The sequence below is a fragment of the Heloderma suspectum genome, chromosome 6 (genome assembly GCF_057233095.1).
Source record: "Heloderma suspectum isolate Gila_16-S chromosome 6, 16-S_ref, whole genome shotgun sequence".
NCBI lineage: Eukaryota > Metazoa > Chordata > Lepidosauria > Squamata > Helodermatidae > Heloderma > Heloderma suspectum.
In genome coordinates, this window is record NC_139463.1 from 122657834 (window position 1) to 122674236 (window position 16403).

General features: G+C 43.9%; 1 protein-coding gene across 1 annotated transcript in view; it reads right to left on the bottom strand.

The window, feature by feature from the left end:
• Positions 1-264: 264 nt before the first annotated feature.
• Positions 265-16403, bottom strand: part of LOC146342969 (vomeronasal type-2 receptor 26-like) — a 41790-nt gene continuing 25651 nt past the window's right edge. The window contains exons 3-7 of the mRNA XM_084808106.1: positions 8814-9105; positions 7599-8462; positions 7026-7253; positions 5905-6031; positions 265-1166 (exon numbers count right to left, since the gene is read on the bottom strand). Coding sequence (XP_084664232.1) covers positions 265-1166; positions 5905-6031; positions 7026-7253; positions 7599-8462; positions 8814-9104 — 2412 coding nt within the window. The 5' untranslated portion in view covers position 9105. The remainder of the gene's footprint in view (positions 1167-5904; positions 6032-7025; positions 7254-7598; positions 8463-8813; positions 9106-16403) is intronic.

The following is a 16403-nucleotide window of genomic DNA, read 5'->3' on the forward strand; positions in this document are numbered from 1 at the left end:
ATATAATTCTGTTTCAGTTCATTTCTTTCATCATAATCTCTGCTATGTCTAATTGTACTGAACGTAGCTCCTGTAGTAGAAAACACCTAGAGCTGAGAAAGGAAGTTGCTGAGCTGGGCTGATGGGGAGCTTGAGCAGCATCAGGAACTCAGTGGGGAATGATGTACATATTATACAGTTAATCTTATCATGAACCCTTTGCCCCTAAATTCATTATCCTACCATCAAGATAACATCGTGATACAAGAACAGTATACAGATCCTTTAATACTTTTGTCTCATTAATTGCTCCCTGTTGTTCAACTCAGGTCTCAGCAGAATGATGTAGCATTTGGGGGGAAAGATGCAACCCAGTAATCCAGCATTGGAACACAAGATAGAGAAGATCTCCACAGCCACCATGTCTTTTCCTCTTGTGCTCAGGTAAGTGGGAACAAAGGAGACCCACACACTGCAAAACACCAACATGCTGACTGTAATAAACTTGGCTTTATTGAAAGTGTCCGGTAACTTGCGGGCCAAGAATGCCACAATGAAGCTGGTGATGGCCAAGAGGCCCATGTAGCTGAGGACACCGTAAAACAGGGCCACTGACCCTTCATTACATTGGACAATGATTTCTCCATTTCCTGAGTGCATGTCTACATCAGGGAATGGAGGAGACTTTGCCAGCCACACAGTGCAAATACTTGCTTGAAGAAGTGAGCAACAAAGGACAATACTGTTGGCCAGTCTTTTTCCTACCCACTTCCTCATGTTAGACCCTGGTCTGGTAGCCATGAAAGCTACAACCACAGTGATGGTTTTGGCCAACACACAAGATACAGCCACTGAAAAGATGATGCCAAAAGTTGGTTGTCGGAGAAGGCAGGTGACTTTCCCAGGTTGGCCAAGGAATAGCAAAGAAGTGATGAAAGAAAGCAGGGGAGAGATGAGGAGAGTGTAGGTGAGGTCTCGGTTGTTGGCTTTGACAATGAGGGTATCTCTGTGTTTAATAAAAATCCCAAGCACCAAGGCCATGTTCAGAGAAAATGAAAGAGCAACTGAGGCTAAACTGACCCCTAGAGGTTCTTCATAAGATAGAAAACTGATAGCCTTAGGAATGCATTGATCTTGATCCTTGCTTGGATATTGATGGTCCAGACATTTGAAACAGTCATCCAGATCTAAAAAAAATGGAAAGAGGCCCCATTTCAGCACCACTTCAACTCACGGGCTACTCTCGCTCTGCCTCCCATGAAGAAGTTGTTGCTCATGCTGACTTCTGACATCTGGTTCCAAACATACGAATGGCCATATGAAAATGCATTTTAATATTCCCTCCATTGTGCTTATGCTTATCAATACTGCCCTGACATGAGTACACTCTACTGGGTCCCAAAGATCCAATGGGAGCTGACCCCAGTATGACGAATAAAATGTTTGAGGCTAATTGTAGATCATGTTTCAGAATATTTATGGAAACTTATTTCCCTTTTTCTATGTAACTATTGTCAACATCTTGTGAGACTTGCTAAGCCAATCTGGCATCATGTTGGAGCAGAGAGATGGTCACACATTGCACTGCACATACATGCACCCTGCATGTGACTCATTCACATAGTTGTGACCATCTGTATATATGTTATCACACATGATTTCTCTTAGGTACTAGAATTCTTTATAATCCAGGGTACATATTGAGTGTGAAGCTTTATCTGGATGGTTTGAATTAATGTACATCTTGCTGAGTGAACTGATGGATATGTGCAGATGCAGATACCCCCTCTTCCACACCTCCATTTTTCAGAGTAAGGTAATTGCCCACATTTTATCTGGGGCTGCAGTTTGGGGTTGGGATGAGTCTCTATTCATCAAATTGGAGGCCCTTCAAAATCAATTTCTTAGAAAACTTTTACATCTGCCCTCCATTAGAGCTCATATCCACTGTGTCTTGATTAATTACTGGAGAACTTTAAAAGAATCTTCTGCCCGGGTTCTACCTAAATTATGTTATCAACAGCTGTTAAATTGTACATTCTGGAGCTCAAGATATTACAATTTATTACAATCCTATTTCACCTCAGTGGATGAATTTTCTACTCTGAACTGGAAAGAGAGGCTTCGTCAATGTATCTTTGGTTACAGTGTTTCCCTGGACAGACAGGCTATTAAGAATTCAAAATTATCAAAATGGTACAGGTTTTACAAATATGAGCACTGAAGAGCTGCGAATTTGACAAAGATTACTTTCCCAAAACTTTGGCAAGTTTTTACAGCTCTTCATTTTCAAACTATGCCAAGAGCAATGATGAATGACAGATATTCTCAAATTGCTCTGGCTCAACCTTTATGTATGTGTGATTAGGGATGTACAAAATGACTTACCTTTCATGGATTATGTTGATGGTTGGGGGGGAGGCATTTCATCCCTCCCCCCGGAATCCTGGCTGGGGGGGGAGGCGCTCCGTTCCTCCCCCCAGAATCCTCGAACAGCCAGCTGTGCTCCGCGGCAGCTCTGCAAAGCAGTCGGCCAGGCCCGGCCTGGCCAGGGCAGAGCTGTCCGCAGCCGAATGTCCAGCTGCGGAGGACTTGGTTAAAAAAAAAAAAAACGCATACGCAAATGGCAGCGCCTACGGCCTAAGTAAATCTTTTACATAGGCTAAAATGGCAAATCAAAAGGGGACGCAAATAGCGCCCACTATGCTATTTGCATTCCCCTTTATTTTTGCCATCATAGTCTATGTAAATATTTACGTAGATTAAGACGGTAAAAAGAAGGAACGCAAATGGTGTCGGCCGTAGCCGCCCCCATTTGCGTACACGCTTTATATTTTTTAAACCCACCCAACCATGGTAGGCTATGTAAAGATTTACGTAGCCTATCACATCTTTTTTTTTTTTTTTTTACACAAGCCTGGAAATGGCCGGAGCCGCTGCCGCCCGGAAGATCCGCCCCAGGTGAGTCTCATCCCGGGTGGATCCGCGGGGGGGCGGGGGGGCAGGCCGTTCCGCCATGGAGTTCGGGGGGCCAAATGCACTGGCATTCGGCCTCACCGAGATCCATGGCGGAATTCTCTGACATCCCTATTTGTGATGCTTCAGAGATTGAAGACCTACCACATTATTTGCTGTCCTGCCCTTTATACTCTGAACCAAGGTCTGAATTTCTGGGTTTTTTTTTCTCTTCTCTGTGCTGTAATATTGTTCCAGATAAAAGATCCTATCTTTTGTCTGATATAGATCCCATCGTAACTCACAAGGTCCATCTCTTTGCTTTGACAGCATCGAGAATTCATTCAAAATTCATTTCTGACAATGCAGTTGACCGTTTTGGGGATGCCTTGTTTTAATGATTTTATAGCTGTTTTAATTTTCAGATAATAATTATCCATTTAAATGTGGAAGCAGTATATTTTAAATAAATTTAAATGAATTTTGAATAATATGCTGTGCATATATCTTAGTTCTAATAATTTTAGATTTGACCTCATGTTGTATCTGCCCTAATATCTTTTAGTTCTTTAGTTGATTTGTATATGTGCACAGCCTATGGCCCACTACATAATAAATGGAATGGAATGGAATGAAATGGAGAAGTTAAGTGTTTAGGCAGTAATTAGGAAGAGGTCACTATCCCTGATCTCTGCTGTAGGTTTCTTTGAAGTGCAAGTAACCCCTCTCCCCTAGTACTTAGGGATGGCAGAGAATTCCACCATGGATCTCGGTGAGGCCGAATGCCAGTGCATTCAGCCCCCAAACTCCGTGGCAGAATGGCCTGCCACCCCCCGCCCACCCACGGATCCCCCCCGGGATGAGACTTACCTGGGGCGGATCTTCCGGGCGGCAGTGGCTCCGGCGGCGGCTTCGGCGGCGGCGGCAGCGGAGGCTGGTCTTCTGACCGGCTGCCACTGCCACCATTTCCAATGTTGAAAAAAAAAAGACGTGATGGGCTACGTAATTCTTTACGTAGCCTATCACGTCTGACTTTAAAACAAAAACGCGTGTACGCAAATGGCGACGGCTACGGTTGCCGCCATTTGTGTTCCTTATTTTGGGCCGTCTTAGTCTACGTAAATATTTACATAGACTAAGACGGCGAAAATAAGGGGAATGCAAATAGCGTCTGCTATGCTATTTGCGTTCCCCTTATTTTCACTGTCTTAATCTACATAAATATTTACGTAGACTAAGATGGCCCAAAATAAGGAACGCAAATGGCAGCGGCCATAGACACCACCATTTGCGTACGAGCATTTTTTGTTTTTTTTTAAGTCAGACTCGATAGGCTACATAAAGATTTACGCAGCCTATCACAGCTGACTACAGGGAGGGAGGGAGGGAGGGAGGGAGGGAAGGAAGGAAGGAAGGAAGGAAGGAAGGAAGGAAGAAAAAGAAAGAAAGAAAGAAAGAAAGAAAACTACTAAGAAATAGTTGAATTGAGAAGGGGGGAAAGAACAAGGCAAGGCAGGAAACTAAAGTATTCTTTTTTTATATTTTTTTATGAAGAAAAAGAAAGAAAGAAAGAAAGAAAGAAAGGGAAAACTAGTAACGATGGTTGAACTGAGCAGGGGGTAGGGTTGTGAGCCAAAAAACAAGGCAAGGCAAGGACGAAACTAAATTACTTTTTATTTTATTTTAATTTTTTTTTAATAAAGATGGTAGAAAATAAAGAAAGGCTGTAGTTGACTTGAGAATTGCTGGTTGGGAAAGAAGAACAGCAAAGCTGCAGTACAATGCACACACACCACACAGATCTAGCCAAGTCAGCAACTGTAACCAGCAGCTGCCAATGTTGTGTTGCTTTGGGTGATTCCTGAAAACATTGATATTTTTTCCTCGAGGGACTCGCTGCGGTTTTATCAGGACTCAGCTTGTCAGATCTCAGTTTCCCTTAAAAAACAGTAATTATGTTAACATGGTCTTTATTCTTTTATTCTATCTGCTGTTCACCACTTCAAAATCTTTGCATGTGGTCAGGTATACAAATATTGTAAATAAATTAGTAAGTAAGTAAGTAAGTAAGTAAGTAAATAAATCTCCTCTGTGATCTCTTTTTATTCTGTGTTACCTCTTCCTGCATTCATCTCCTTCTCGTGTCTCAACAGTTGTAAGAATATGAGCTGCATGCCAAAGTTCTGCTTATCAAATTCATACTTCAGGGTTGTTTAACCAAGACCTCATAGTGATCAATATTTTTATATGTTGCAAAGAAATACACATTATTCTGATCTAAATCCTGATTTGTGTTCTATTACTAACGTCTGTCTGATAGAAGTCTATGATTTAATATCCCCACAGCACACCATGACCCTCAGTTTGAGATCTGAAAAACATGTTTCATTTTAGGAGAGATATGCAAGTATGTGATTACATGTGATTACAATGTGATGGCAATTCCTATAACTATGAATGAATGAGGCACATTTTCCCACTTAAAAAAAATAAAAAATGACTGCACAGTCTGGCTAGCAAACAACGGCAATTTATCACTTAGAAATGAACATCTGAGGGCAAAACTTAATGTTCATTCAAGCAGACACAGTAAACTATGTATGCCAGCTTTCTCTACATTCACGTAAGTGTTTGCAATCTCAGTTCAGATCAGGAGAATAACCAGGGGGATTTAAGATTCAAGGCATTCCAGCCCCCTCGCTCAGTGTTTTATGGTTGTTTGTTTGTTTGTTTGTTTGTAACTACAAGAAGGAGTGGAATTTTGTGGGTAAATAAGTGTGGAGGAGGGAAGCTTAAATCCTCCTCTCCTGGAGCATTGTGGTCGTGCTCCAAATCTGGGTTGCATATGCTTACAAGAGAGTAGAGAAAGCTAGCACACAGAGCTCCACCATGTGGAGGTTTAGTTTGGCCCTGAAACAACAGTTCCAATCAAGGCTGCATTACTGAGAAATCGAATACTACTTAGCCTACCCATTTTGTTTGAAATCTTCCCTTTGGGGCATGGGACACAGTCATAGCAGCAAAACTTCTCCCCTTCCTTCCTTTTCTTCTGGCTACCAGGGTGGCAGTGTGCATTACACAGAGAACGTGGAACCACCTATTCATATAAATGAAAGGAATTACGACAGAAGAAATGTACATACGTCTCTGTGTGTGTTGCCCTTTTTTTTCAGTATGCAGCTATGAAAAAGATTCAACATGTGTAATTTGTACAGGAAGTGTACCATTATTTTCAAAATAAGCAAATAGATATTTGGGGCATCAATGTTGCACCTAGTTTTGTAGCACCACTAAAGATGGACCATGGAGCACATGATACCCCTGATAACTGGTAGGGGTGGAAAGTGTTCAACAAAATTGGTGTGTGTGAAGCGGGGTGGCAGGACTAAGAAATCAAGGCAGTGGAACAGCCAGGGGAGTATAGGCCAGGCACCCAAGAGGATAACTCAAACAGTATGCCAACTCCTGATAAAGCATCGTAGTGTCATCATAGGCTGCAAAGGAAACTTCATACAGCTGAATGACATGATCCTTCAGGTAATCTGGCTCCAAGATGACTAGTGGAAAATCCACAAACAATGTGGTGACTAACCTGCTGTCAGCTGAGGCCCCTGAGCCTCTGTCACAGCTGTCACCACAGTTTGTATCCACAGCTTCCTGGTAAAGGATGGGGAAAAGATGGGGGTGATTAGACTGGGAGGAAGGAAACAACCTGCTTCTTTTCCTTTCCTGCTCCAAATCATTTTAAATAAGTTGTTGGGCATTCTGGAATGTCTCTAAAAGTTTCCAAATAAAAAAGGAAAGGGGCACATTTGTCCCTTCTTGCCACCTGATAAGCGGGGGGGGGGGGTGGCAGTGATCAACACAATCAGTGTGTGGGTGTGTGCATACGTGGGGGGGTAGGAGTAAGAATATAGGGCAGTGAAACAGCTGATTATGTTGGGGGAGGCAACCCAGAGTATAGCTCAGACAGCATGTTAGACCCTGCTAAGGTATCGTTGTCTCATCATAGATTCCAAAGGAAACGTCATGCAGCTGAAAGAACTACCTGGAGAAAGGAAGGTCCCCCAAGAACACTGCAAAATCCATACCTGGTTAAAACTTCTGTGCCACACAATAAGACCCTCATCAATGATGAGTTGTTTTCCTTCAGGAACATTTGCTTCCACCCTTCCAACTTTAACTCTCTGGAAGGAGTTGTTTGGAAATGTGACCAAGTTCATGATGTCAAATCCACCTGCTATTTCTCTTTGATAATTAAAGGACACTGTTTCTCCAGCTGAGTTGTTAAATGAAATGCCTTGAAGAAAGGAGTGGAGCTTGTTGCAAGAGAAAACGGCATAAAGAGAATTATGGGGTAAATACAATATATTAGATAGTTTGTTTACTGATGGAAAACTGGGAGGAGGGGATAAAACATATTAGTTCACCTTTCTTTGCTGGTCTTGTTCATGTAGTTTCATCTGAAAAAGCATCACTATGGACCTCAAGATTTAAATTATGATGATGATTAAATCATAGGAAGAAATTTAAACCCAGAAAACATCAATGAGTACGATGTACAACTTCATCCATCAGTCATTCTTGGAGTATAAAGCTAGATGAATTCTGACTGTGAATTATTCTGTTTACTAAAATGAATGCATCTTTTATGGAGAGCTTACCTGCCAAGGCTGCATATTTTGAAGGTCAAGCATTTTACCCCCCACCATTGCTCTGTAGTTGGATCTGGATGAGATCATGGCATGCAAAGCATGAGCCACAGCATAGACAGCATTATAGATGCTGTAGCTGTGGCCAGTCATGTCCATTTCAAAGTGAGGCCCAGGAAGACTCTCCAGCCTCTCCTCTCCAGTACACATCCCATCGACCTTTTCTGGCACTGCTGGGTCAGGGAAGGAACAGTCAAATGCTTGCTCCCAGAAATCCTTGAGGAAATCATCTCCTTGAGTCCAATCAGGCTTTATAAGTAGAAGGAATTCCCTGAATGCGAGAAGATCCTTTGAGTGAGTTGTAAAAGAAAGGGCACCTTGGAACATCTGAAGATCCCAACCCCACTGAAGGCCCGTTAATATGAAATCCATCTGGGTTGTCGTTATCCACACCTTTCTCCATGATGAGTTTCCCTGATTTCTAGGATCTCTTAGTAACATAAGAGTTCTCAGCCATGAAATTGCCAAAGATTCTCCATAGATGATAAATACACTGACTTTATTATTTGTGAAAGTTTCAGAAATTTTTGAGAGTGTATCAGAAAGCTCAGCCAATTTATCCAGACGGGCTAGTTGTGGGATTGCTTGTGTGAAGGCTGAACAGATTCCATTTTTGGAGAGCAGTGGCTCCAGGGTCTGCAAGAAATGTTCTCCACTGTTGTTATCAAGAATGAGGATGCCAACCCATGTCCATCCAAAGTTTTGAAGTAACCGTATAATCCCAATGTACTGGAGGGCATCATTTGGGACCATGCGGTAAATGGAAGTTGTCTCACTTGTGTCTCGCGCCTCTGGGGACCTTGAGCTACTCGTGAGCTAAATGGAGATGTTTTAGAGATGGGTAAGGATAAGTCTCAATGTATACATGATTGCTCATGCAGTTGGACTTTGGACTTATAAAACTATAGCCCCACCTCTCCCCCATTCCCCCACCCCCACATTGCCTTTATATGTTGATATTGGCCAGAAATGTTTCAATTTTTGCAGAGACACTGTATCTTTCTGTCCCTCTGAATCTTGACTCAGATTCAATTTGGGGTGCTTTAGAGGAGCCCCACTTTGATCTGGACATGTGCCAAACATTTCTGTATTACCCCCATGTGTTACTTATTAATATGCAAACTGAACAGATTACCCCCCCTTCCATAACACATACAGACATCCTACCTGTGGTATTTTGTAGAAACTGAAAACATCTGCCATACGAGAAGACGTATCAGAACCAAGTCCCCAAGTGATGGCTATGAGGTTTTTCTGGGTGTCACATTTGTAGTTGGGGACAAATCGATGTGACTTGAAGAGCAGGTCCAGAGTGGTCCGATAGGTCATCCTTTCATCATAGTAGCTGTCATAGATGTGGAGGCCGAGTGAGACATTGGTCAAGATGTGGGGATCCTCGTTGATCTGATTCACAGCAAATGCCAAGGCCAGGATGTGCTGGTAGAATTTTGTTACCATACTGCAAATAGTGTTAATTTACAACTTCAAAAGGAAAGTCTAGAATGTCTGAGTTAATTCTGTAACAATACCAGGAATACCTGTCCCTAACTGATTTAGAATGTAAGAAGTTTAAAAAAATGTTACGGATTTTGCTGAGCTAATGAACACTTCCCTCTGTAGCATTTATATAATTTATTGCTCATCAAAATGCCAGCTGCACTAACATAAACAACGCTAGCACAATGCCATTATCTGGCACGCTGATTTCCCTGGGAAATGGATGTAATTTATCACAGTGGTTACACTCTTTGAATACTGTCGTAAGAGCTCTAAGCTAATGGTATCATAATTTCTTAGTCTATAAGATAATGTTCAGAATCACATGAGTCGGGATGGGATGCAAGCCCACTACTTCTCAGGACAGCCTAAATCCACCCTACACCCATTTTTCTCCTACTCTCAGCAGTTCTTTGTGTGCCAGGGGAAACATTTTATCTGAGTGCAGAGTTTCTTGCTCTTCTGTTGTTTTCACTGGCAAATATTCAGATTAGATCCATTTCCATTATTAATCAACAAAGACCACAGATATAATGCCAATACACTTCATTTATCATATTAAGTACACTCTAACGGCAATGTCCAGCAGGATGCAACCACTAACATAAATTACGTTGCACTAACATAAATGACAGTAGCGCAAAGGCATTACCTGGCATAATGGGAAATGCCAGGTAATGGGAAATGCATGGGAAATGCATGTAATTTATGATTGTGGTTAGACTGTTTGGATACTGCTGTAAGTGCTCTAAGCTCATAGAATCATAGAACAGTATGGTTGGAAGGGGCCTATAAGACCATTGAGTCCAACCCCCTGGTCAATGCAGGAAACCAAGTGAAAGCATCCTTGACTCAGGGTATTTGTGTATTACAATTTCTTAGTCTTTAAGGTCACATTCAGAGTCAGGTGAGACAGGATGGGATCCAATCCCACTCTTTTCAGGAGAACCTAAACCCACCCTACTTCCATTTTTCTCCCACTTTCAGCAATTTGTTGTGTGCTGGAGGAAACATTTTATCAGAGCGTCAGTTTCTTGCTCTTCTGTTATTTCCTGGCAAATGCTCAGTTTGGAACCGTTTCCAGTATTAATCAATGAAGAACACAGATATGATGCTAATTCAATATCACAACAATAATAGCTTTGGAAATTGGGTGGTATAGATATGTAATAAATAAATAGAATAAATCACTATGGGCTTCTCCAGATGGGGCTTTTATCTGGTGATTGAGATTGGTTGCTCACAGAGGATTGTGGCTCCTTTAGCTGATGCTGTCAACCTCCAGCACCTCTCCCATGGCTTCCAATCATTTCCCTGGCTATATTTAGAATGGAAATACTGAGCTGATAAAAAGAAGCAGTTTGAATTGGTTTAAATTGGTCCATATAAAGTGGAAGTGGCACTATAGCAGTATTGCCATGTGGTGGTTGTATAACAAAACATATAGAACTCACAGATAAAGGGGGGAAGCAGGGGGATGGGAAGCACATGTAAAGGGCCGATCTTAATCTCACCAAGAATCTGGAAGCAGAAGTCCCAGGAAAATCATGGGATGAAAATCCTCTGTGTGGAGAAGACTTATGCTATATTCAGCTACCCATGTTTGTCTGAAATCCTTTGCTACTTCCCTTGTTTTTGTTATTCTTGTTGCTGAACCATCTGTTAAATTTTCTTCGAAAACTGATAGCACATGGATGTCTGTATACAGAGATGCTTGATGCAAAGTTCTTCTGGATTTTGCAGATTTCCCCCATTTTGTATGGTTTGTGAAGCATGACAGGGATCACAGTTGAAAGTTAAACTTCTACCATGTCCTTGGCAGTGGAGATACTCCATGCACCTGGCACACATCTGGGGGCATGCACATTTGGGGCCCTTTCCATGCAATTTTAAGAATGCATTCACTTTCCCCACCCTCATGTCACATTCCAGAATAGAGAGAAATCTCCTTGTGAGAGAACAAATTTCATATTAATTGTGCCATTAGTGGAATGCATAAGACTAAGAAAGCCTTGGGGTTCATTCTTTGAGCATCATCTCACAATTATGTGCCAATAAATTCCGTTCTTGTCTTCCTCACCCAGCTTTAAGTGAACTATTTTTCCTTATATAGTCTAAGTGACCCTAATGCAGGGGTCAAGAACCTTTTGCATTCCAATAATCCTTGGACTAAAGTATCATTGGTGATGATAGCTGGGGTTGATGGTAGTAGGAGTCAAGCATCCTCTGGTGTGTGACTTTTTGCCCACACCTGCTATAATGGATTCTAAAGGACCAAGCAAACAGTACTTTAAATTTCTATCTAGCAGCTAGTCAAAGAGAGGTGCAGGGTGTGTGTCTGTTGGTGGTGGGGGGGGTATCCAGATTTAGATACTATCATGAGAGTGGAGGCCTGAGGGAAATGAATTGCATAAAGTTACTGTAGTGATGGATCAGATTTTCAGTTCAGTTCAGTTTTGATTAGAATTTAATAAGATTTGCAATGTTCTCTGTATTCCGGACAAAAGTGACAGATGTTATTTTTTTAACAAATGAATATGTGAGAACCCAAAACTTAAATATTTACACATCCATTTTCACATTTACACATTTATATCCACAGTTATTTGTGATAGGCATGTGAGGGGTGGGATTCTTACTCTGGAAGGTCAAACAGATTTAGAGAAGGATGCTCCTTGAACATTATGCTTCATTGAAAGCATAAGTGATCTGAGAAACCATCCCACCAATAATGAGGCCACCTGGCTGGAACCAGTCCTGTGGAATGGGGAAGGGATCACTTCTGGGGCATTTTATACTCTCAGCTTTGCACAGGATGGCAAGCAGCTGAAAGTGGATCACCAATAGCCACAACATCCTGGTGAACTAACCTCTCTGTAGACAGTTTCTCCTGTTTTCATCCAGATGAACTCCCTGACTTAAATAGGCTACATTGGATGGGGGCGGGGAGACTGAGGGCATCAGAAACATCAGATAGTTCTCTGCCTGCATTGCAACCCTATTCCCAGCTTGGAGGGGGGCACTGGAGTTCATTTATGATCATTTTCAGGCTTCCTTGTTTATTTTTCTCAACTGCCTTCTGGGGATTCTTTGGAGCTTTGGCCAGGTGAACAAATTACTGTGATTTGAATAATGCCATGGAGAAATAATCAGTTCTTCAGTGTTTGAGTTCTCAGGGCTGTATCCATAGCAAACATATTAATTGCCCCCCCCCCCATAGCTGAATTCCAGTAATCTCTCCTCCTTGTGGTGTAATAAATGGGAGGTGGTAAATATTCCCATAGGGACCAAACACCAACAGGAATGTTGGGCTCAGCAATGATTGGGAGACAAAGCATTATGCAATTCTGACATTAGATCACTGCCCAAATCCTGTTTTATTAGAGGAATGTGAGTCAAATGTCTGTATAAAAGCAAATCAGTGACTTAGAATAGTTAGACGTCAAATTATCGAGAGGATCACCTTGCTTTTCTCTTAAACATAGTCCAGGGGTGAATTGGTGTGGGACAAGTTGTAAACAATGACCACAAGGCTATGAAATTCAGCATATATTTGAGTCAGGATCTGACTGGGAAACATTGACACAATCAATATACTGAATTTCAAAAGTAGGAATCTCCCCCAAAACACTGAATGGAAGGGAGCTTTGGAAATGCCTCAAACAAGGGAAACAATACTAGGGGTGGACGAAAGTCACTTACCTGTCGTCGAAGCTTGTTCGCGGTGGGGGGGAGGCGCTTCGCTGCTCCCCCCGCAAAGTTCAGGCCAGGGGGGGAGGCTTCCCGCCTCGCCCCGGCCGAAATTCAGGCCTGGGGGGAGGCTTCCCGCCTTGCCCAGCTGAAATTCAGGCTGGGGAGGAGGCTTCCCGCCTCGCCCGGCCGCGAACTCCAAAGTTTAAAAAAAAAAAAAAAAACAACACGCCCCCGTGATAGGCTACGTGACGATTAACATAGCCTATCACCACTAGATCTGCAAAGTCAGCCGTGATAGGCTACGTTAATTGTCATGTAGCCTATCACGGGTGACTTAAAAAAAAAAAAAGCGCGTACGCTAATGGTGGCCCCCATAGGGAGCCGCCATTCGCGTTCCTTATTTGGTCGCTGTAGTCTACGTAAATCTTTACGTAGACTACAGTGACGAAATAAGGAACGGGAATGGCGGCTCCCTATGGGGGCCGCCATTATCCGTACGTGCTTTTTTTTTTTTAAGTCACCCGTGATAGGCTACGTGACGATTAACGTAGCCTATCACGGCTGACTTTGCAAATCTAGCCATGATAGGCTACGTTAATCGTCATGTAGCCTATCACGGGGGCATTTTTTTTTCTTTTATTGGAATGGTGGCGGCGGCAGCCGGTCGAAAGACCGGCTGCCGCTCCCGCCCCGCACGAACACCCGCCGAACCGCCGGCCGGACCTGCCGCCGGGTGGGACATTCGGCAAAGGTAAGTCCCGTCCCGGGGGGGGTACGGGGGCGGGGGGTGCAGAGAATTTCTCCCTGAAACTTGTTCGGGGGGCCGAACTTGTTGGCGCTCAGCCCCCCGAAGTTTCGGGGAGAAATTCTCCGCCATCCCTAAACAATACCTCGAGTTGTGGATCAGCTAGGTCGAAGTCCTGGGCACTGCAGGCCATGCCCCTGCCCTCCAATGATTCCCAGGGAGTGGCAGGTGATGGTGGCAGTGGCAAACAACACTTTGGCTGGCATGAACCCATCCAGGCTCAGCAGGGCTGACGTGCTCTCTAATGCCCCCTTTCTTTCTTCATACATTTAAAAATGTTTTATAGTCTAGAAAAGACTGGACATATACACAGTTACAGATGCTCACTGCATTATTTTTTTACCTATTGCACATACTATCCCTTTCTGCAACTCAGTGGTGCCTATTCATAATTAAGTATGTTTAGCATCAGGGCAGAAGAAGGAAGAACCATGGTATCCCTCCTGCTATTATTGTGTCATCAGTTTAAGGAGACTATAAAGTGTGTGTAAAGCCTCAGGATATTTCATTTCTATGCTTCATCATTGAGGTAATTTGGGTTGTCATGGGGGCATGACTGGGCCTGGGAGGCTGGTCCTCCCCCCAGCCGTGCTCAGCCTCCCAAACCCTGCTTGTTGAGCCATGGGATGCAGATGGACCCATTTCAAACAAATAAACCAGGAGTAGGGATGTCACAAGAGTCCATGGGGGGTGGGGGCAGAGTCTGATGGACTCCACCTTCCCCCCTCCCGGACCCCACTTCTGAACTGCAGGGCACTTGCAGACCCACTCAGTGAGCACCTCATGGCTCAGGGAGTACCTCTCAGCTGCCCGTCCTCCTAGCGAGCCGCCATTGTGAGCAACAATGGCGGCTTGGGAGCTTCCAGGTAGGTAATGTTGTGTAGTTGGCAGCTTTGAAGGGTCCATCTATGCAACATTACAAGCTTGAATGGAGCATTCACATTTGTAATGTTGTGCAGATGGCCCCTGAATGGCAGCCAATTACGCAACACTACCTACCCGGAAGTGTCCGAGCCACCATTGTTGCGCACAACGGTGTCTTGCTAGGGAAGATGGCTGGCCCTGTGGCCTCAGTGGGCACTTGCTGTACCATGCTGAAGCTAGCACTGCACCATGAGTAGGGGTGGGCTGCAGCAGTTCGGCAGTCATCCGACGAGTCCAGGCATGGGTGAGTCCATCCATCCCTACCTGGGAATGGCTATAATTACCTCACTTAAGGGAGAGTGGAAGCCAAAATGACTTAACTTCCTAGTCTGCCAAAAATTAGAAAACAGTTCTGTGGACACAGACCACCCTTGTTTTACAGATTTAGTTCCACATTCAAAAATGGAGCAATTTCCGCATACCACCTTATAGAGAAAAGGGCTTCACTTAGTGCCCTACAAATACCCAGGGGAGGCTCCTGGATGGGCAAAAACAGGAAGACTGAATAGAGACTAAGCCATTCTTGGGGAACCTGGAGCCACCTCCATTCACTCACAAATTGATTTAGATGGTCAGCTTTGCCAATGGAGCTTCTGCTAGAGTATCCAAGAGAATGAAATGATGGAACGTTCTAATTAAAACTGTGTGGTAGCTGCTTCTCAAAAACTTGGATTCAACATTATATTTACTGAAAACCCAAGCTGCCATTTATTCTCACAATGGCATCTTGTTGAGGGATTAGGTGGCCAACAGGTACTTATGGGTCAATGGCAGACTGGTTGGTAGGTCATCCAGTTAGCTGAACACAGCCAGGCAGATGGGAGTTGTTTGGCAGCACCCACCGGTGTGGACGGTGGTGAGTCCATCCTTCCCTACTTACATGGGAGTCATAGAGTGCTTGCTTGGCCTTGCAAGTCAAACTGTGCTCATGTCCACATGGCACCCAGCTTTGGGACTCTACCAGTGTTGGTAAAGTGCTCTGTCTGGATGTGCAGTTTTTTGGGGGGGTGACATGTGTATTAGTTTATGTAATTAATATGTAATCCATCCATAGTATACTCTTTGCTCATAGAACCTGTTGGGCCTAGCTCCAGCCTCATTAGCCCCAGTGCCACCACGGGGCCTATGGGTTCAGAGCCAGACTCTGATTCAGGCTTTGGACAGGATAAGCAGAAACTCAGTCAAATCATGGGGAGCTGATGATCAGCAAGTGGCCTCTGCTTGGTCTCCCATCTGATCAATGGCCAAAGGAGAATGAGACTTCAAGTCTCCCTTTCAGTCACAGCTGCATGGTCAGCCTCCCAGTTGTCTTGTCTGATCGAGGCAGGAAGACACATTTTACAACCCTGCCAGGTGGGCACATTGCATTGAACTGAGAGCAATGACAGTGGACTTGTCTGACACAGGCAGCAAGACACAGCAACCCTGCCATGCAGGAACTGTGATAGTTCTAGAGCTAATACATGCCAACAAGTACTTCTATAGGAAGAGAGCCCAGGGGAGTGGCCGTGGACCTTGGGAATATTTACATTGAGGTATCTGATGAGGACATCAGACACCTCTGACCTAACATCCATCAGTGGACTCCCCTCTTCCACTACAGAAGGAGATGCTGCTCCTTCTTTGGAAAGAGTATGACTACTGCTGCTGCATCCACCAGCCTCCTTGAATGGTGACCTCCAAACACTGCAACTGGCCTCTGCACTCTGCTGCCCTACTACACCGGCACATGCTATCCAGGCTAGGGGAGAGTCCGCTTGCATAATGGTGCTGCTAGTGACAGCAGCACCTCACCCACCTCTGCCCCTGCCAAGACCCCAAAGATCCCTCTTATTGGG